We start from the raw sequence: 23,798 nt of genomic DNA on the forward strand, positions 1-23,798 counted from the left end.
CAACATCACTGGATCCTGGGACAGGTAAGTGTCCATTTATTAAAAGTCAGCAGCTGCAGTATTTGTAGCTGCTGGCTTTTAATATTTTTTTTTTACAGTGAAATCCCTCTTTAACGAATATTTGATACAATGCACAGGGTGATATATACTGTATATTTTTGTAGGTTTACACAGGGGATTAGCGCTTCCCCACCTTTTTTTCATTATGGAGCTAATGATAAATTGACTGTATCCACTTCATTGCCGCAAAAGGTAAATGGACGCATGAACTATGCAATAAAAAGCCCGGTGGACTACTAGGCTCAGCAAGCCTGCTATGCGAAAATATAAAATATGATAAAAGCAAGAAAAAAAAAGTAATAATTCAAATCAGATTCATAAATATTGCATCCAATTGATAAAAAAAAAAACTATTTGGTGTGTGCAGTGTGTGCTCTGGCTGGACATGCTTGCAGGCAGGGGATTACCTCCTCACACTCCTCCCAGCTCTATGAACGGATCCTGGCTCAATAATTTTTCTCCTGGGCTCAGCCTCCCCTCCAGCCAGAGGAGCAGGGAGCTCTCATGCCGGGAAACCATTGACTCCGGATCCCCCATGTTCCTGAGCCAGGCCGCTGCCTTCCTGTGCTTTGATGCTGCCTCTCGCAATACCCTGGGGGAGGGCGGCAGCAGCAGTGGGGTTGACAGGCCTTCACTGGTCTTCACTCTGCTGGCTGCTCGCTCCCCTTGCCATGTCAACAGCTGCTGCACCACTCTTCCTGCTCCATCTTCGCTACCGGCAGTAATCACATTACTGGCCAATACCCCACAGCCTGTCCTGTAGCAGAGGCACCTGTCGCTGGCAAAAGCCCAGGTGCCAGGGTGCAATGGTGCCCCGACGACTGGGATTTGTCAAGCCATGAACAAGCATCAACTCCTAAAAACTCCCCAAAAAACTGTTGTCACCAGTCTCAAAGTCCCTATAACATAGCCAAATCCTAGGCTATTCTAATTGGCAATGCTCTAACCCTTGCTGGGTTTGTTGGAGCTTGTCTGCTCCTTACCATCACTATGATGTACTGCGCAAAAGAAATGTGCAGGAGGCAGAAAATACTGAAAGAACAGGAGCTTTGTTTTGTTTGAATATGATCCTGCATTCAGATACGGTATATAAAAGTTTGCAGGATGCTGAAGGTATGTCCCGCCACTCTTTGATGTTTGCAATTTAAATATAAAGCTGTTTTTATGCTCACTTTTCAATTTGCTAAACCATATTTGTTACCTGTCAAAAGGCAGATAGGTAAGGTAAAAAAAATTTACATACACACAAAAAGCAGAACTTCCTAGAGCAGGAGTCTCCAAACTTTCTAAACAAAAGGGCAGTTTATGGCCCTTCAGACTTTAGGGTGGCTGGCCTAGGGCCAGTTGGAGTAGAAAATGTCCTGGGGTCAATGGGAGGAATAGCACCCCCCCGCTGGGGTCAGTGGGAGGAATAGTGCCCCATTGTTAGGGTCAGTGGGAGGAATAGCACCCCATCATTGGGGTCAGTGGGAGGAATAGCTCTCTATCGTTGGGGTCAGTGGGAGGAATAGCGCTCCATCGTTGGGGTCAGTGGGAGGAATAGCGCTCCATCGTTGGGGTCAGTGGGAGGAATAGCACCCCATCGTTGGGGTCAGTGGGAGGAATAGCACCCCATCATTGGGGTCAGTGGGAGGAATAGCGCTCCATCGTTGGGGTCAGTGGGAGGAATAGCGGGCAAGATAAAAGCAAGCAAAGGGCCATATCTAGCCCCGGCTGCAGTTTTGAGACTGTTGTTCTAGAGTTATGTTATTAAGTAATTGTTAAAGGCTGTCTGACATTCTTATGTCTTACTGCAAGTATCTATGGTAATGAGTAATACATCAAACAAAGCAACCATACACGCACACACACACACACACACAAAAAGGGTATGGGAGGAGGGGGGAATCTCTCTCTTCCCTTCCCAGGTGTCATTCACAGAAGTAAATGAGCAACCTGGCACACAGTAACTATCATAGAGGAACAGCTTTTATGGGAACCTATCTTAAAAATGTATAGACTTTATTGGATTTTGATCTTCCCTTTTATCCCAAAAAAATTAATAATAAATATTCTGCACAGGATCAAGATCATGGACAACTTGACATCTCTGAAACAAGCTGGGGCTTCAAATTCCTTAACAATGAAATGACATTTTAGGTGTAGATAAGAGGATTCTAAGTGCAGAACAAATATTGCTAGTCATGTGCACAGGGCCTCTTTGTAGCAGACACATATTTAGAGGCATTGTTTGTGTGTTTAGCAAATACTAGCTACAGCTATGCATACATTACAGTGCCAATTGTCAAAAGAATTTATTTGGAAACAAACCCACTATTGTAGTCTACATACTTTCTCTTATGATGAACAATACATAGCATTGCTAAGCTTGGATAACATTACATGGCAAGTGAATTCTGCAATTTTTTTTCTACCTTACCTGATCGTGGGATGTGCCTTTCATAGCAGGAAACTTGCCAAGCAATCAATACCAGGGCATTCAGAGAGAAAGTATTTTCAGCACCAAGATAGTGACAGAGTAATGCTAGACGTGTTATTTCCAACTTTTTGCTCTGATGGGTCTAACTTTCCATTGAAGACATCTATATAGATGTTCACAAATCAGCAGAGTTTGACCCTATTGCCTAACTTTTTTGTTAAAGCAATTTTAATCTGGATACAATTATAAATGTTTAAACTGCACTTGATCATCAAATATAAATATGTCACATGAGTGTCACCAAAAAAGCCATATGCAAGCGCAGCAAACCAAATTAGCTAGTGGGAACATAAACCGGTCAGCCATTACTTTATGGTTAAAAGTTGGTGAGATATACGAAGGGTCTTCAAAAAGTTTCCACTTATATTTTCATTGAGTACAGTGAGGGCAGGAGGAGTTTTTCTGATGGCATTAAAAAGTTGGCACAATGCGGCGGAAAATGCATCTCAAAGGTGTTTTTGAAATTCTTTATAAGGAGTTTAAAAAAATGTGTGGAAAGTTTTTGAAGAACCCTCATATTAGGCAGTAAGTAAACATGTTCTCCATTAAGTTACTCTGTTGAAAGCAGAAAAAAATTGGCATTGCCGTTTATTGCATACGGGACTACGCAGCCGCAGACCAGTCAGGGTGCCCATGGTGACCTGTATCCACAGCCCAAAGTGCCTACAATGAGCACCAGAACTGGACCATGTAGCAATGGAAGAAGGTGGCCTGGTGTGATGGCTGATGTTTTCTTTCTCATATGGATGGCCGGATACACGTGCATGGGGAAGAGATAGCACCAGGATGAATTATGGGAATAAGGCAGCATGAGCCTTTGGGAAATTTTCTGCTGGGAAACCATGGGTCCTGCCATTCATGTTGATGTTACTTGTCACCACCTAACTTAAATAATGTTGGTGACCAAGTACACCCCTCCATGAGGACAGTATTCCCTGATGGCAGTGGTATCTTTCATAGTTTGTAAGGTTGAATAAAGACACCAGTCCAACCTGAGTGAGTGCCTACAATTGTCCCTATCCCTGTACATTGCACATTCACATTGGTGCCTACTGTCAAGGAGCCCACATTCCAAGGTCCCCATTTATATACTAGGGCAAATTTTGGACAGAAGCCAATTAACCTACCTGCATGTCTTTGGAGTGTGGGAGGAAACTGGAGGAAACCCATGCAGGCACCTGGAGAACATGCAAACTCCAGGCAGGTGGTGTCATGGTTGGGATTTGAACCAACAACCCTTCTTACTGCTAGGTGAGAGTGCTAACCACTACACACTGTGCTGCCCCTTTCAGCAGGATAATGCACCCTGCCACACTGCAAAATGGTTCAAGAACAAGTTTGAGTTATTGACTTTGCCTCCAAATTCTCCAGATCTTAATCCAATAGAGCATCTTAAAATTAGGTGGGTGTTCATAAAGATATGGCTGATCTGTGTCGTTTTTATGCTCTGATTGGATGCTTCTGTCAACACTTCTATCTTTACAGATCTCTTAATTAAAATGAAAGTACCTATTTCTGAGTAATTTTCCAAGTCTGATGCTGCAGGAATGGTTGAGGTTGGAGGTGCACAATACTGCTGTACTTTTTTTTCAACTTATTGAAAAATATACATTATTTCTGCCAGCAGACTCACTTCTCTACTTGCCTTTGTAGGGAAGTGAAGGAGCACAATACTGATTTTGAATAACAGAGCCTAGCACTAGCATTACAATAACTCACTATAGCCTTCATTATCAACAGCTCTGGAATATAACTAAATGCTAATCTTTTTTTTAGTTTTGGAAAGAGTAGTGAGTGGATAGAACCATTGTGAAGTTTTTGTTGCTGTCTGTGTCATAGTTAGGGAGATTCACTGTACAGGCAGTTCCCGAGTTACAAAATTCGACTTGCATACGACTAATACTTACTGTACAAATGGAGAGAGACAACAAAGTGAATGGAAATGTACCCCTAGAAAAGGGGTACATTTCCCCAAATTTTCAAATTCCAAATGTCACAGGGACAGAAAGTGAGGTGAAATCTTCTGAACGGGGACACAGACAGAAAAACAAATGTTACAGGGGTGTTACCCCTTCCCTATGCTGTCCAAAAAAAACTTAAATATGCCTATGCATGGAAAATAGAAAGTAACTGAAATGTAATTTAAAAAAAAGTTTAAAACAAGCAAATATGATACACTTACCTATAAGTTTACTAATGCTAGCAGCAGAAGGATTAAAAATAATCAATGTTAATTGAGAGAGTGAAGTTGCACTTTAAGAAACATTATTTAAACATACACTATTGTTATGTTGTTTCTTCTGCAAACCCATCAAGCTTTGAGCACTTCCGATGAATTATTGTGGCTGCCAACGGTTTACAGAATTATCATACCGACATGTATAGGAAGAGCTTAAAAATATACATTTACTATATGTGTAGAACATATGACTGTGCTGTTAATCAAGTAATAAACACAACCACATTTTTCAGGTTACACAATTCAACAAGCACAATAATGTGCATAATCTTCTGTCGGATGTAGTCAAGTCAAATAAGACAAGCAAGCATGATTAGAAAGTAACCCATGTAATGTTCAGCCCTTTCCCGAAGGCAGGCTGATGAGGACAATATGAAGCTCTGTCAGCAAGGTTTGGAATGACTGAATTTGCAGTGACAGAAGAACGCTTGATAGGAGTGTGAATTATGTCACAGTTGATTTGTCTGCCAAATCTAAAAAAAAAAAAAAAACCCCGAACCTCATGGCTGTAGAAAATTGCTTATACTACATTAACCCTTCAACGAAATTGATTTGACAGTATACTTATAGGGAATATGACTCTGCTAAGTGACAATGGCTACTGACATCTTCGTTCAGCAAACACATGAATGGATTTCTGTAATGACATCTGTCCGCGAAGTGCCACTGCTTACAAACAAAGCTTACTCTGGCAGAGAAAGGAAGGTTGTATGCCGAAAAACTACAGTGTACCAAGATTTTTGGTGCATAGGTTCATTTTGTTCTGGTACCTTTGACAACAATAGGAGCATAAAAAATAAAATAAAAATCTGAACCTAGATTCTATGTAAACAGTACAGAGCCATTCTCTACTTAGAGCAGTCAAAAAAAAAGCTGGCTAAGGTTTATCTACGTTCCTCAGTACTGAGAGATGAAGAGAAACATTGTAACATTTCATTCTTTTAGATGAAAAGGATGAACTTCTGTCTATAAATGAAGGCAGTTAAACCACTTAAAGTCTAAGCATTTTTCTGATCAGTATTTTCTGCTAGAAAGTTACTTAGGACCCCCAAACATATATATATGGCGGTCATTTGTAATATTTTTGTGATCTTTAGTCTAAGCAAAAAAAATTGTGATTCTCATTTTAGCCAGAATCGTGCACATAGGAAAGTAAATTATCTGACCATCAAAAGACGTATAAACACACACACACATAAGAAAACTACAAGCATGTACGTTTAGTACCTAATCCTACATGGTAACAATAATTCAGTCATTCAAAAGACCTTTCACCTTGAACTCTGGCCTTCAACAGTAAAAGACACCTCTTTTAAAATCCTAATCAATATCCAATTCTTCCGATTTCTGCAGTATCGGGCAACAATCATGTCTACAGCAATACAAAATGATAATACAATAACAAAGGCACACACAGCAAATAGGGTCATTGATGACACCATTACCAACTTATTAGGCCTGTTTGTGAACTCTACTCCGCATGTCCAAACTATACAAAAGGTTATTGCACAATAGTGTGGATCAGGGGTCTCCAAACTTTGTAAACAAAGTGCCAGGTTTATTGTCCTTCAAACTTTGGGGGGGGGGGGGGGGGGGGTAGACTGTTGCCAGAGAGTGGACATTTTCTTGGTGCCAGTGGGAGGACCAGCACCCCATCGTTGGCGTCATTGGAAGGCATAGTGCCCCAACACTGGTGTCACAGGGAGGCTTAGTGCCCTATCATTGGTATCATAGGGTGGAATAGTGCACCATCACTGATATTATTAGGAAGAATAGTGCCCATCTCTTATGTCAGTTAGCAGAATAGTGTCTCATATCAGTGGAAGGAATAGTGCACCAAGGGACGAATAAAGGCAAGCAAAGGCCACATCCAGCCCCTCGAGCCAAAGTTTGAAGATCACTGCTGTTAATAAACTATATGATGGTGTACCTATTATGTACCATAATAAGAAGTAATGTTTTCTTTTTCCTCCCTTTGTCAAATCTATTACCAGAAATCCTATCAGATATGTTACCGAAGAGGAAAGTATCACTGAAAAAAATAAAATGTTGAACGAGACACACATTTGGTATGACTGAATCTATGTGCAGCGTATCACTTCCTCCACTTTATACAAACTTAGAAAGATATGTTTACCAGGCTTAAAATCGTAAAGGATTCTAGGACTGGCTTACAGAAACTAGATCAAATGTGGAACCACTGTCAACAGCAACCAATTAAATTACATTTTTTCAAATGAAACATAATATTGTTGCGTTGGTGAACAGCTTCAAGATGGCTCCAGTTTTAGGTTCAGCTCACACAGATGCCAATGCACAATGGTGCAACTGTGATGAAACTCATTCTTTATGGCACCCCAAACTCACGTTTTCAACATACCTGCGTTGTGGCACAACAAAACACATGGTAACATACTACCACAAAAAAATAGTATATGCTTTTTTAGTGTGTTTTGGTTTAAATGAATGGGCTGCTTTAAAACAATGCATGTAACGCACATAAGTCAACGCACCTCAATTGCATGAATATACCCTCAATAAAAACACATTTTGCATTAGTCTTCCATACACAAGCCACCAGCAGGATCTTCCTTTAATACTTTAAACCAATGATCTAGAACAAGAATCCATCAAACAAAGTCAGAGTGAAGTCAGAACCCCAGGTTTGCATACTTTTGTAGTTTCATCACAAATCTCTGTCGGTAAAAGACTGGCAGTAGTGTAGAACAGGCGGACAGAACCAGAGTGCCCATCCAAGGACCAGACATCGGTCACCCCTGGCAGTGTGTCAAATGAAGAATATCTCTTCAAGAGAGCAAAAGCTAAAAGGTAGTGTTGCACCACTACCTATACTAGTATCTGTGCCGATACTAAGAATTTTACTTATACTCGTGCAAATGCTCTGATACTAAAGCCATACCCTAAAATTAGAGATTAGATTGAGATGAGATTAGGGATTGCACCTGAACTGGAATCGCACAGGACTCTTTTGCATATTGCATTTCGGCCAGCCCTCATATATGTGAACAGGCTGTGAAAACTCACTGACACGAACATAAAAACTGATGTCTTTGCAAGTGAAATCTGTGCGGTTTTCCCATCACGGTTTTCATGCACGTATAGGGTGAATGTGCCCTAAAAAAAAAAAAAAACAAGTATGTGTATATATATAGATAGATAGATAGATAGATAGATAGATAGATAGATAGATAGATAGATAGATAGATAGATAGATAGATAGATATAAAACCACATACACAAGGGTGTGCTTAGCTAAGCAGACCTCTCCCTCCCTTCTGACGATTCCTGGGATGTATGATATAATTTGCCTAAACCTGCAAACCAGGAAGTAACTAATTAAGAACAAAAAAAAAAAGATAAAACAAGCTAATTTAATATAAATGTATTAATATAGCAGCTAGCAGCAAGTCAATGTTGACTGAGAGTGTGAAGTTCCACTTTAAATAAATCAAACTGCAAAACATAAAAGTTAGAACAAGAAAAATTAGAAACAAAAAATGCAGCGAGTTCAGTAACACATTTACATTTATGTCATATCCTGCTATAAATTCAGTTTTAAATGTGCAAGTAGGCAGAGTTTGTAAGAAAAGCTAGCTACAGAAACAGCAGAATTTACTGAAACAGCTGTCTTTGGTGGCTCAGCTGGGAACACCTAAATAATTCAGAGAATTCTAGTACATTATTTAAAACCTCCCTGATTTACAGTACTTTCATGTGTAATAAACCATTTCAATATTTTCAACAAAATTTGATTGTATCATTTGCAACGTAACACAAAATATTCTGCAAAGTAAACATGATACTTATCAAGTGCGATTAATGTATATGGTTTGACAGCAGGCTGCAATCCTTGTCTTTTCATTGCAACCTCTTTTTAACGAAAGTGGCTCCAAACCAGTGCTGGAAAAGGTTTCTCATCTGCTAAAACTGTACAGTATGTAACGGTGTTTTGGTCAAAAGATTCTGCTTACACTGATCGTACGCCCATGCTCAAAGATAAACCAGTACACAACAGTCATAATTATATATGGAATACTGTGGGGAAATTGGTAAACATCACTTCCTGTGCATTACTGCCTTAATCACTGGAAGGTTTTACCCCCCTTCGTGACCAGGGCATTTTTGCTATTCTGCACGGTGCTACTTTAAATGTGATTTATTGGCAATTGCACCATCATGCAACACTGTACACAAATGAGATATAATACCTCCCCCCCCCCACACACACACACACACACACACACACACACACAAATAGAGCTTTTTGGTGGTATTTTATCACCACTAGGTTTTTTTGTTTTTTTTTCTGCTAAATAAACACAAACAAAACAAAAACATACCGAAAATTAAAAAAAATAAACATTTTCTTTGTTTCTGTTATAAAAATTTCCTGCAAGCAAATCTTTCTTCATAAATGTAGGGCAAAAATGTAGTCTACTACAATTCTTTGGTAAAAACAAACCAAAAATGTTATAGAGTCTACAAACGATGGTATTGTACATACAGTACATTTGAAAACTGATCAATCCTGAAGTACTGATGGCCTATCTGATTTCTTGAGACCCTAAAATTTCAGGACAGTACAAATACCCCCCAAATGTCCCCTTTTTGGAAAGTAGACAGCCCAAGATATTTAGCAAGAGGCATGACGAGTTTTTTGAAGTTGTAATTTCTTGTCACGATTTTAAATAATTATAAAAAAATGTAAACATTTTCTTTTTCTATATACTGTCCTCATAGTACCGTATATACTCGAGTATAAGCCGAGATTTTCAGCCTCTTTTTTGAGGCTGAAAGTGCCCCCCTCGGCTTATACTCGAGTCATCGCTGTCTGCCCGCTCGATCAGCGTGTCGAGCAGACAGACAGCGGCCATTCTATTCAAAAGCCGCGCCTCCGGCTCCGCCTTCGCCTGTGATAGGCGGAACACTGAATTTCCCAGCAGCCTGTGTTCCGCCTATCACGGACATCGTATCATCCTCGTACTACGGACGAGGATGATACGACGTCTGTGATAGGCGGAACACAGGCTGCTGGGAAATTCAGTGTTCCGCCTATCACAGGCGAAGGCGGCGGCGCAGCTTTTGAATTTTACAATGGCCGCCGACGAAGAGGGCACGGGACGGAGGCAAGGCAAGGCACGGCACGGCACGGGACGGGACGGGACGGGGGCAAGGCAAGGCACGACACGGGACGGATGCAAGGCACGGCACGGGACGGAGGCAAGGAGGCAAGGCACGGGACGGAGGCTCGGGACAAAGGTAGGCTGGACACACACACACACACACACACACACACACACACACACACACACACACACACACACGGATGGATGGAGACACACACACACAGGGATGGATGGATGGATGGATGGAGACACACACACACAGGGATGGATGGATGGATGGACACACACACACACAGGGATGGATGGACGGACACACAGGGATGGACGGACACACAGGGATGGACGGACACACAGGGATGGACGGACACACAGGGATGGACGGACACACACACAGGGATGGACAGGCATGTCTCACCCTCGGCTTATACACGGGTCAATAAGTTTGCCAGTTTTTTTGGGGGTAAATTGGGGGCCTCGGCTTATATTCGGGTCGGCCTATACTCGAGTATATACGGTACTACTCTGGGCAGTGATGATCACGGTTATAAAAAATAGTTATACCTGTCGTGAATGGATTTCATTTGGGACAGCTTGCTTACTATTGTGATCAGTGATTGGCTACAGCTATTCACACGGTATAGAGTTCCAGGTACCATGAGATAGCTGTGGGCCAATCACAGCATCAAAATAGTACGCATGCAGTCATGAATGGATGTCATTCATGACTGTATTGTTTACACTGTAATAATGTGATCACTATAATTGGTCATAGCGATCACATGTTAACCCAGCCACTCAGAGCAGTGGACATAGCAGTCAGAGGATCACGCCACTGTGTACCCCAGGGTGCGCCCCAGTGTGCATGTGCTCAGCGATGTACCAGTACGTTGCTGAGTCTGTAGCTGCCGTCTGCTTGCAGAAAAATTACTGTGGGCAGGCGGCAATTGTTTAAAGTGACTTGGTTATTATAAAAAATTTAAAAAAAGACAATAAATACCTTTGTTATTGCCCACGTCACCAGACACAAGTCTGAAGGGAAATCACCCCCTGAAATCTCTTCAGAAATTGATACTTGGGGGGAGGGGGAGGTCAATCTCCAGTGGGACACATTGTGCTCAGAGGTTCTTCCCACCATCCCCTACATCACTATTAATAAACACATCAAGTTAGTTTTATGAAAAATTTCAAATCACAGAATCCCAATACAGACTTTCTGTAAATGTTGGAATACTGAAGATGTTTAAAGAACTACGACAAGAGCATGTTTGTACGGTTGCTGTCTGGGACAAAAGATAACCAGGGAATGCAGAGGTCTCTTAGATATGGATCTATTGTAGAGATTTTATCTTTGTAAGAAATGCTGCCAAAAGAAAAATAAGGAACTGAAAAGAGAATATTACTTTATCTACTGTCAGTTTGATAACTCTTGGACTAGAGAAAAGTCTATGCTGGCACTTTATTCTTCTGCTTCTGCCCCATTTGCTTACAGCAATTTCCTAAACACCATAACTTAGGAAAAAAGAATGCACTTTCTGCTTCTACAATTAGTTACAGTGACATATTCTTGCAGTTCCACCAAATGTACTGGACGCAGGCCCTAAACTTTTCATCACACAAAATTTGTTTTAAGTGTTACACGTATTTAAGGCCAGCGAACCATATAATGTATTAAACGCTTGGAAAGGAATGCTTACATATTAAAGCACTAGCATTTCACCTACGAAATAGCTGAAACCGCATATTTTCACAAGAATCTGTGACTGCAAAAATATGTCTAAGCAACCTTGTTATTAAAATGTAATGATATTGATGGTACATCATAAGTTGATTGTTCATTTTATTTAACAAAATGCATGTATAAATTACCAACAAGGTTCCATGGAGAACATTTTGAAATCAGTATAAAAAGGAGTTTAGAGTAGCTATAAGATTACTGTCACCCAGTCTAGTGGCTTTCCATTAGATCTGGTAACAACAGTCTACCATATATCCTCAGCTGACCAAACATGATGGAAGTAGGGTTTCTGCCCATCAGTATGGCAAGATAGGCATGCACGATTATGTTGCAGTTTAGGAAAATATATCTTTAAACTGCCAAATTCTTCCTGCAACCTCTAAGGTCTGCTGCCAGCTGTGAACGATCATGAACATGGTAATAAATACACAAGAAGCCATTCTAGGTAAAAGACAATATATATATTCCAAATACCCCCATCACCACCACTATTTTAACTTTATAGCTACTTTTAATTTATTATATACTCGAGTATAGGACGACCCGAAATCTCATTTTACCACAAAAAACTGGGAAAACGCATTGACTCAAGTTGTCTCAATTGAGAGGACTAGTGCCTAGGGTGGGAAATGCAGCAGCTACTGGGTAAACAATGCCCATCTGCAGCCTCACTGTGCCCATCTGCAGCCTCATTGTGACCATCTGCAGCCTCACTGTGCCCATTTGTAGCCTCACTGTGCCCATTTGCAGCCTCACTGTGCCCATCTGCAGCTGTACCTGTGATTACTAAACAGCGGGTGTCTCCCGCTGTGTCATGCAGTCTGTTCGGTGGCCGTCCATTGTAACAAAGCCCCACCTCCTCCTTGTCCGTGACTAACGGAACACTGATACAGTTTCCCAGCATTGTATCAGTGTTCTGTCTATCATGGACGAGGAGGAGCTGGGGCTTTGTTACAATGGACGGCCACCGAACAGACTGCATGACACAGCGGGAGACACCCGCTGTTTAGTAATCACAGGTACAGCTGCAGATGGGTACCCTCACTGGAGTATAAGCCGACTGGGGGTTTTTCAGCCTAAAAAAAATGTGCTGAAAAACTCGGCTTATACTCGAGTATATATGGTAAATCCTTCTGCTTGACATTAGGAACCAAGATCTTCAGCAATACACTTGCTAACTACACCAAGTACCCCACAATAACTAAAAATATACTGCTTTCATTACAAATGACAGTTGATATACTATTTCCTAAAATAATATGCATAGATAGCCATTTAGAATGGTAAAACACAGGTCGTGCATCAACAAATTTACTATGGATAGCATGCAATTGACCAGTTGTCTATAGCAGGGGTCTCCAAACTTTCTAAACAAAGGGCCGGTTTACTGTCTATCAGACTTTAGATGGGCCACACTGTGGCCAGTGGGAGTAAAAAATTCCCTATTTTTAGTATTAGGGGAGAAATACTGCCCCAAATTGGTGTCAGTAGAAGGAAAATGCACCAACCTTGGTATCCGTGGGAGGAAAATGTTGGGGTCAGTGAGAAGAATAGCTCCCCATCATTGGTGTCAGTGGGATTAAAAAATTCCCCACCTTTAGTATTGGGGGGGTGGGGGACTATCCCCCACCCCCCCAATACTAAAGGTGGGGAATTTTTTAATCCCACTGACACCAATGATGGGGAGCTATTCTTCTCACTGACTTCTCACCTCTCGCTGACATCAATGATCAAGCACTAGGCTTGATCATTGATGTCAGTGAGAGGACTAGTGCCCCATCATTGCCCTGGTGTAAGTGGGTGGAATCGCCCCCATCATTGATGTCAATTGAGAGGACTAGTGCCCCATCATTGCCCTGATATAAGTGGGAGGAATCGTCCCCATCATTGATGTCAGTGAGAGGACTAGTGCCCCATTATTGCACTGGTGTAAGTGGGAGAAATCATCCCCCATCATTGATCTGAGTGAACAGAATAGTGCCCCACCACTGGCGCCAGTGGACGGAATGGTGCCCCACCACTGGCGTCAGTGGACGGAATGGTGCCACACTACTGGCGTCAGTGGACAGAATGGTGCCACACTACTGGCGTCAGTGGATGGAATCGTGCCACACTACTGGCGTCAGTGGACGGAATCGTGCCACACTACTGGCGTCAGTGGACAGAATCGTGCCCAACCACTGGAATCAGTGGACAAAATGGGAATAGAGCTCCGTCATGGTTATCAATGGGAAGAATAGTGCCTCATTATTGGTGTCAGTGAGAGAAATAGTGCCCCATCATTGATGTCAGTGGAAGAAATAGTGCTCCCTCCTATCAATATCAATGGAAAGAATAGTGCCTCAGCCTTGGTGCAATTTGAGACTAATAGTGACCCATCATTGTATCAATGGGAGGAACAGTGCCTCATTATTGGTGTCAGTAGAAAGAATAGTGACCCATCATCGGCATCAATGGGAATAATAATGCCTTAATATTGGTGTCAGTGCAAGGAATAGTGTCCTATCATTGTTGTCAGTAGGAGGAAGGATCAGGTAAAAGCAAGCAAGGGCCGCAGGTGGAGACCACTGGTCTATAGTAAAAGAAGAGATCTAGCAAGCTCTGACCGGGTAAATATGTGGGGAATCTTCCACCTACTGTTTCTTCAAACCTTACCTGCTGAGCTTCAGTTCTAAGGTGAACCTTAGACACAATTGTTGTCCACTTTGTACACAAAATGCAAACAAACTTCAAAGTAGTGGTAATTATTTAATTAAAGTAGATACCTAGCTGGCAGATTAGACTTTGAATAGCCCAAAATAATCCAGGAAAACATAAAAAGTATTTTGTTAAAGATGCAATATATTCTAATGCACCATGTGGTTTTAGGGGCTGATTTATCAAGACTAATAGTTTGCACACTATGTAAACTGAAATAAAATGCTGGAAAATTTCTATACTGGGCCTGCATTTTACAGTATATTCTATTTACAAAATGCAGAGAGCAGCATAGGGTTCTAAACACATTTTCCTTCCATTCATTTGTATTGGTTTCAAGACTCAAGACACAAACAAAGAGCAAACCGCATTTATAAAGCACACAGCACTGCTTCATAAATGTGCCAAAGGTGCTTTTCATAGAAAAACAGAGCTAATTTTCTTTTAGATAATACCGCTCCTTTAAAATCGGGCGCCATATGTCTACAAAAGTTACAGTTCAAAAATGCGGAATGATTACAGCATGTTCTTCCTGTTTCTTCATCTCTTCAGAATGGGAGCGTTTTCTCTAAAGTTCTATTGGTATGTTATACAGTACAAGGTGAGTTAAGGAAAGCAGCAGTGCTCCTTGAAACATTTGCAATTATTTTCCTTAATCCAGAAAAAACATTATCTGAACCTTGGATCATCCTTAGAAGTTGACAAAGTATGCTTTTGTTGTATTTGGTCAGTCCTCCCAAAGGACGTCCAGAGCATGGATAGACAAGACTTAAAGCCGAGCTAATCCTACTGTCCTTTTCAGCCAAGGAAACTGCCATCTTGGCACCTGTTTAATTTGCAGCTGTCATGGTGCTATAAATGTGATCAGTTATGACACCAGCCCTTCGATGGTTTCACAGTTTGGTTGAGAGCACAAGCAAATGTGACAGTTAACATTCATGGCATGACTTGAATGTAACTGTTTTTGTTTTTTAAAATAGTTAAATCATCGGGTTTAATTCACCTTTAAAGCGAAGTTCCACTCAAAAGTGGAAGCTCTGCTTGTTTGCTTCCTCCCCTCCTCTGGTGCCACATTTGGCACCTTTTGGGGGGGGGGGGGGGACGGTTACCTGTTTTTGACAGGTACCTGTCCCCACTTCTGTTGCCACAAGGACCCCCAGAAGTTCGCCCCCCTTCTTCCTCCACAGTGCCAGTTAGAAAGCACATTGAGCTTTGCGCATGAGCACTAGGGAACCCTTTCCCTTACCATGAATGGCGATGGCAGCACCGGAGAGCAGATTGGAAAATCAGCAGGGTTGCCGACATCACGGGATCTCTGGACAGGTAAGTGTCCTAATATTAAAAGTCAGCAGCTACAGTATTTATACCTGCTGTGCTGACTTTTACTTTTTTGGTGGAGGGGTGGGGGAGGGGCGGCTTGACCTCCTCTTTAATTCAGTGAAGGAACAAATGTCATGTTCAAATGTACAGAGCATTTTATACATATCCACACACTGTAGCTACATAAACATACATTATCACTACATGGGTCTTTCTGTATGCGATAAGGAACATTTTGTCCAAACGTGAATATTTATTAAACTCAGCCAGAAGTGGGAGTGGTACCTGTCAAACAAGCTACCCGCTCCCCCCCCAGAAGGTGCCAAATTTCCTGGTGAACGGACAAATTTTGATCCATGTATGGGCACTGTGGTTGTCTCTCACTGTTTTCAAATGTGTGGATGCGGGAATCAGATCTTTTTTTCCATTCAACCCGCTGGTTCAATAGGAACCAGCCAAGGTTCACACCATGTATGGACAGGCTGAATGAATCCAAGTTGAGCGATCGACCAACTTGGGTACAACCAGCCTACTGGATTGTAAATTGCTAGTGGCTGCTAGCAAGAATCTCACTGTGTTCTCCCAGCAGGGACATCTTTCACCCCGCCGCTGGGGAAGGATTGCCCTGTCAACATTGCAACCCATGGTTGCAGGAAAGAAGATTTGATCTGTCTGTGGCCGGCCTTACCCAGCCTCATTTATTGATGTGTGCTAAATAACACCAGCCTGTACTCCATCAACAGTCTAGAATTTCCAACAGCATTAAACACCTTCTAAAAATATATGTTTAGAAGCAATCTTCCATAGCTGGTTAATGATGTAGCAATCTAATTGCTATGACAACACCAGAGCCTACTACCAATAGTTATTTTGTGGCCTAGAACTATATATTGCTCCTTCTGAAATATGTGTATCAATCGAACACAAGACAGAGAGAAATATTGTTACTTTTTTCCATGATAGATCAATACCTCTAAAGATCCCAGGATCTCCCATGTGCTGTAGCTAATAGCTAATAGTGCTTGAACTGGTGCCATCACCAGTACAAACTGGACAGGTTAGGGGTAGTTTTCTTGGCTAAAAGAAATCCCCGAAGCGCATAAATGCTTGTAGTAAAAAGCACAGCGCAACACCGCAAACCAAGTATGACTGCTAAGAATAGAATTTCTGTTACATCAAAATGATTTAATAGGTCAAAACTTTCATGACATGTTGCTTTCTTGTTATGCAGCCAAATATAAAGATTATCTCAAAATACACTCAACATGCCCCTGAGCTCCAGTCATCGCTTCAGGCATGTGAGAAGCAGATTGCTGAACGTCAAGGCAAATAACTCTTTTTGGACAGGACCCTTTCTCCTGACACTGGCTGGCTTGTCCCTGTTTTGCATCCACTCTGGATCTCTGATATACAAGCTACAGAGTGCTGTACAAGCGTGCAGGGCTCTGTTTGAAAAGCTGCAGGCATCCAAAGGTCAGAAAAGCTGTTTGAAGGCCTCACACAGAGAAAAGTGTCATTGTCAACAGACACATCAGAGTGAAGGCCTGATCAGGAAAGATGAAAGCACATCGTTGTATGCATAATGCAATGTAGAATTCAGAGTTCACCATTCATAGGTATAGAATAGTTAGAGCAACAAAGGAGGTTTACCCATTGGTTTCTATAGGTGACTGCACTTTGAACATTTTCTTTTGCTTTATCAAATACGGGTACCCAAAAACATTATATCTGGGATTTTAAACCAGACCACCAATTTATTGCACATTGATTTACGAAAACTGGAGCACTCAGAATCTGTTGAATCTGCTGCAGCTGTGCGTGTCAGCTTCTAACTTTAGCTTGTTCGATTAAGCCTTGGCAATAAAACCGGGAAGCTGATTGGTTTATATGAAGAGCTGTAACAGATTTTGCACTCTCCGGTTTTAGTAAATCTCCCTATATGTCCCCATAACCCCTTTGCCATACTGACAACATAATCACTATCAGTCTTTTTAGGTACCAGTATGACTTTAAAGTGGTTGTATACCCTTACAACACACTTTGTGCTACAGGTAAACCTATAATAAGGCTTACTTGTAGCTACCCTGGATATCTCCTAAACAGGGCTCAAGTCCTGCGGGAACGCATGGGAACGGAGTTCCTGTACTTTTTCCACAACAGGAACTCAGTTCCCATTAGCAGCCACGTCCTGCAAGACTTTGAAGTATGCGAGCTGTGTTTCAGGTGATACACCAGCAGCCGCCGACACAGCTCGCAATAGTAAGTGCCGCACACCTGACCATTCAGGCATTGCCAGTAGGGGGCCCCATGACAGCTACCGCTTTGATCTACCTGTCAGTCACAGCTATCTGACGGGTAGATCAGGTCCCTGCTGCTAAGAGATTGTATTTAGTCACCTCTCCTGATGCGCTCCTCCCCGCCGGTCCCTCCTGATTTTCTGTCTCCTCATCTCCCCCCCCCAGTCTCCTGTATACTTGCTCTGTGTGTCCCGCTGAATCCCCCCCACCCTCCTCCATCTTCAGTGCCATATGATGAGAGAACCCAGAGGAGGAGCACAGCTATTCTGCTCACAGGACATGCAGGGAGAGAGGTGAGCTGAGGGAGGAACATCAGTTTGGGGTGGGTAAGCTGAGTACAATACCTGGCAAAGTTTAATGCCAGGAGGGAAGTTTATGTGGAAATATGTGAAGGGTTGGAATAGCAGCGAGTGTGTGTTAGAGACCTGTAGAGTTTGCAGCCCCCCAAGCTAACATACATCTCCTAAGCAGGAACACATCACTATCTCCCCAAGCATTCTGTCCAGATAATGTGCAGTTCATTTATGACCTTTCTGTTTAACCCTGTGTTATCCAAACTCTGTTCAATGAAAAGTATAAACTCACCACATAAACAATCTATATACAAAATAAAATTCCCCAATAAAGATCAGAACATGAGGTTCACATTTGCATGGAAGCACAATTGAATGAATGCTGATTATTCAGGGAATTACCGTATTTATGTTTATTGAGGATTGTTTTTTTTTATGTACTAACAGTTAAGCTTCATACACACAATACGAAAATTGGAAGGATCAGACATTCTGCATATGAGCGTATCATTTTTTATTTTTTTTTGGTGGGCAAGTGGATCTTGGGTGGGAGTTCCCACACTTTTTTCCCCAGGACTTGACCCCTGCTCCTAAACCTGCATTGTTTAGGAGATATCCCCTGTATTTTGCATGTGCCGACGTCATCAGCACATGTGCACTGAAGAAAACTGAAGCAACGGCATGTACGTGCCATTGCTTCAGTGAGTGTGCCATTGCCGGCCGCTCCCGTGCTCATGCGCGGGAGAGAACGTCATTGCGGCCCCCAGCCAATCACTGCACCGGAGCCAGCGATACCCAGAAGTAACTCCGGGAGCGATGTCGGCCACTAGATCGGTGTACGAGGATGGCTGCATGAGCTTCGATCTCAAGTAAGTAATTCATAATGGGCTACGGTATCTTGCTATGCATACTAGCTCATTATGCCTTTGCCTTACAGTTTTTTTTGCTCCAGGGTTTACAACCACTTTAAAATAGCTCAATAGTTTGGTTTTACTTTACCTTAACATAACAGCTAAAAGCTAAAGACAAATACACAGGCTAGCTACAATTAGTAAGATGTTTCTGTATGGAATTGGTGTACCCATAGGCTACATTCACACCTGCGCGTATCATTTTCAGGCAGAAAGTCACGCAATTTATCGCCGCATTTTTGTATAGGTCAAAAGGTCACCAATGTAAAAAGCAGAAACCACCTGTAATCGGCCAAAAAAGAAGCTCCTGTACTTTTTTGAGCGACTGCCGTTTTGTTTCATGCGACAGAACATTCAGATGAGAACAGGGGCCATTTAAATGAATGGGATTTGTCTTGGGCATTTTTAGAGCTGAGGCTTACAGCAGGAAAGCACCCAGAAATGCCTAGGTGTGAACAGAGCCTTACTGACAATGATACTCTCGTGTCATCTATAACATCCATTCATATTTTACACTTTGAATCCAGGATCTTAAATCTGATTTCATGTTTCCAAATGATTTAAAACGTCCACTCCTATACCCCCATTATTTGGATTCTATACAACCAAGGAGTATGGATACATCCGAATAAGAACTCCTGTATTAGAAGATTTCAGAGATCGTTTTCAGATTTACCATTCCCTCAAATAACTATGGGGTTTCCATTATCTTTTTTTAAAAGGACACACACACACACATTACATGCGAATTGTACAAAATCTAATTAGAATTTGCCAACCACAAAGTAGTGAGAGGACCTACCTAACAGTTCATTCCAAATATATCCAGTCAGGTAGGCCCTTAAAGTGATATTAAAAAGGTAGATTCTCTTTTTTTTTTTAAATAACAATCATGTTATACTTATCTGCTTTGTGCATTGGTTTTGCACAGAGCAGCTCAGATCCTCCTCTTCTCGGGTCCCTCACTGGCGCTCCCGATCCCTCCCTCCTGCTGAGTGCCCTCATAGCTCTTGCTATGGGATTACCCAAGCAGGCCCGCTCCCATTAACACACGGAGTGCAGCCCGGCTCTGCGCTCTCCTCATTGGCTCATGGTTGTGATTGACAGTTGGAAGCCAATGGTTCTCATTGCTGTGCAGACAGAAGGTTTCATTCTATGCATGGAGGTAAAAAATACATTCAGCCTTTATAACCACTTTAAGCTAGCCATACGCTGACCATATTTAAGCCATTTTTAAGCTCTAAGGAGCAGGGCCCTCTGATTCCTACTGTATTAAAGTATATTGTATTTGTACTGTCTACGCCGAAGTTGTAAAGCTCTACGTAAACTGCTGGTGCTACATAAATCCTGTATTATAATAATAATAATATAATAATTTCCTAATGATCTGGCCAAAATTTTCTTTGTCGGTAGCTCTGTCAGCCCTCTCCCACCCAACACCCTTCGACTGCAAAGTTCAAGGAGCTGGGCAGAAAAATGTTGGTCAAGCGTCATCTAATCAGATGGAGCCACTGTTCGAGTGTTGTGCCAGCTGTCAGAATACAATAGCGGCAGCAAAGACAAGAGATTGAACAATCAAGTAGTTCTATGCATGGCCAGCTTTAAATATGCACCGTTATCTGAAAATTAGGCTGCATGGGCACATTTCAGCTGAATCCAGACACACATTTAAAGTGGTTGTAAAAGCAGAAGGTTTTTTTTGCATTCTATATTAAAGGAGGAGAAGTCCAGCCTAACACTAAAATTGATACAGCTATAGACATCCACAATCTAACACTAACCTGTCTAGCCCTGTAAAGAGGAAATCAGTATACATACCTATTTTGAAGCAGCTCTGGTCCGGTCTCCAGTGGCAGAGGAGACAGCCGACAATGGCTGTAAAATGAATAGGAAGTGACGTCACCCATAGAGTTACATAAGGGCTTCCATAGTCGGCTGTCCCCTCTGTACCCGCCACCACGGCTGACAGCTCAGCATGGGATCGGGTCAGATCGGCTTCAGAAAAGGCATGTATCCTGATTTCTTCTTTACTAGATTAGTGTTAGATTAAGGATGTCTATAGATGTAGTGATTTTAGTGTTAGGCTGGACTTCTCCTTTAAGATAAAAAACCTTGTGTGCATCAGCTTCACTAATACTTACCTGAGCCCCATCTAGATCCACCAATGTTGCACGAAAGACTCGGCTGAGACAGCAGCATGGCGCCATTGGCTCCCGCTGCTGTCATAAAAGTCAGTGAGCTGATTAGGAGAAAAGGGGCGGGGCCGGCCCATGGCTCCGTCTCTGAATGGACAGCGGGAGCTGTGGCTCAGCTTGGGTGACTCCATAGCAAGCTGCTTGCTGTGGAGGCACTCAACAGGAGGGAGGGGCCAGGAGAACAGAAGAGGGACCCGAGAAGAGGAGGATCCGAGCTGCTCTGTGCAAATCCACTGCAAAGAGCAGGCAAGTATGACATGTATGTTATTTTTAACAAAAGCAAGACATTAGGATCACGTTAAGCCTGTAATTGGAAGATTTGACCACCGTATGACAATAGCAGAAGTAATAAACAGACAGCCGTGTATTTGACTAGATCAAGATTGATAGGCTAGGAAACTCTCAATTCCAACCAATGAGTTCTTCCCACAAGATTTGCCTTTGGAAATCACAAACTGACCATTAACATCTTTTGCTCTAAATGAAGCCTTGTCTTTTGGTACCTTAAGGTCAGCACACACGTAGCGCACTTAGCAATGATTTAAATACAAGCGAGCCATCAATTCAAATATTAAACAATGCGACACATTTCGTGACCAGCTGATAAGGTCAAATAAAAATAAGATTTGTTTGTAATAATTGCCAACTATGCATTAAAAACAATCATATAATCAATCTGAAGTATCAGTTCTCTGACACACAAGCAGATATTTGTTCGATTGATCGGAAGCCCTCAGCTAAATTCTACCTCATCATTTCAGCAGAATCAAAGTCGATCACTGCATTGATCAAATGGAGGTTCTTCATTGTAGAATTGTCATTCAATTTGATCAAGTTCATTGCATGGAATGTTAACTTGAATGGTCACATCGATGTGACCTTAAGGCTGCATTCACACCTATGTATTTTTAGTGCTTTTAGCAGATTTGCACTACAGTCCATCTAACATGGTTTCCTATGGAACACGTTCTGTAGTGCAATTCTGCAAAATGCAAAAAAAAAAATGCATAGGTGTGAACCAGGCCTTATGGCGTCCATACGCGCTTTGATTTTATTATCAGATGGATTTTGATCAGATTCTACCAAACTGATCAGCCAGGGAGGAAATTTATCGGTCGTGCTGCATCAATCCGCAACACCGAGATACTTAGGTCATGAATTTGGTTGTATTTCAAATGATGAGGTAATGAGATTGCGTGGTGAAAACAGAGATGTGATTGATCATTTCTGATTGATAAGTTATGACCGTATCTTCGGACTAGCGATGGCAATCCACGTCCCTGATGGAATGGGTTGTGGAGTATAGATTATTTATGGAAGTGGTCCTATCCAATGAAGGTGTGATAGGGTGATAGAACTTACCACTCTCCCGGAGAACCTTTCGATGGCCCTCTTGACTTTGCCATAGGTGCCTTTGCCCAGGGTTTCCATCAGTTCATACCTGTGCTTCAGGTTGTGCTTGTGGTTGTGCCTCTTCACCCCCTGCTGCTTGAGGCCCAGCTCAGGAGGACTATTTGTCCCTGATTCTTCCTCAGAGAGGGACTGAGATGGGGAGGAAAGGTACATCTGTTCCACCAAGCCGGCAGCCCCCTTGTCTGACCCCCCATGGAGGCAGCTGTCATCGGCATTGGCCTCCAGCTTCTCCACACCATCTCCATCCATGTCTCCTCAGCAGGAGGACGAGGAGCTCAATGTGTCACTTGTCTGTGATGGCAGAAGCTACGCATCTGGCCCATGGATGATGCCATCAGCAGTCCCCCATAGTGCACAAGGCTCAGCTATGTGATCTTATCAGTCCGACACAACACTAAACAAATGCTTGGAGCATGATCCAGCACGCCGCTCTCTCTATAGATCAGTCACCTATCACTCCTCATCCGGCTGCCCATTCCTCACACGCCGCTATCACTCCGAGGAGAGAGGGATGCCCTGTGCCTGGCAGCAGCAGCTGTCTCCATTCAGCTTCCTCTAGATGTGGCGCTGGAGCGCTGCTGAGGTGCTAACATGAGGTGCACGGTGTCGGCTTCCAGGAGGGTGAATCACCTTCCCTGATGCCATCATCCTTGGCTTTCCTTCCTTTATCCCCTGACTCTGCAGGCTCATGTGAGAGGCCCTTTTCATTCCCGTGTTGTGAGCGGCGGTGTGTGGAAAAGCCCATGTGGGTGGAGCGCAACCTCCTCCTCCTCCTCCTCCTTCTTCCCTCACATTCCAGGCAGAGTGGAGAAGGGAGCCGGGGTCAGGCAGCAGGGCACAAGGCGAGGATACAGGCTACTGCCAGGGAAATACTGCCTGTCTACATCCTGTACCACCTAGTCCTGCTCCACTGCCTCCTATTGTGTGCTCACCCCACAACACCGTGTGCCCACCTCATTATTGTGTTCACCTCACAACACTACGTGGTGTCCTCACATCACTACATAGTGTG

General features: G+C 42.6%; 1 protein-coding gene across 1 annotated transcript in view; it reads right to left on the reverse strand.

The window, feature by feature from the left end:
* The window catches only part of NUAK1 (NUAK family kinase 1), a 154,331-nt gene extending 130,799 nt beyond the window's left edge, over positions 1 to 23,532 (reverse strand). The window contains exon 1 of the mRNA XM_077472017.1: positions 22,736 to 23,532. Within this exon, the coding sequence (XP_077328143.1) occupies positions 22,736 to 23,035 (300 nt within the window). The 5' untranslated portion in view covers positions 23,036 to 23,532. The remainder of the gene's footprint in view (positions 1 to 22,735) is intronic.
* Between the last annotated feature and the right edge of the window lie 266 nt (positions 23,533 to 23,798).

Source organism: Lithobates pipiens, unplaced genomic scaffold (genome assembly GCF_037356315.1).
Source record: "Lithobates pipiens isolate NorthernLeopardFrog02 unplaced genomic scaffold, aLitPip1_a1.2 Scaffold_8, whole genome shotgun sequence".
In the NCBI taxonomy this organism is placed as follows: domain Eukaryota; kingdom Metazoa; phylum Chordata; class Amphibia; order Anura; family Ranidae; genus Lithobates; species Lithobates pipiens.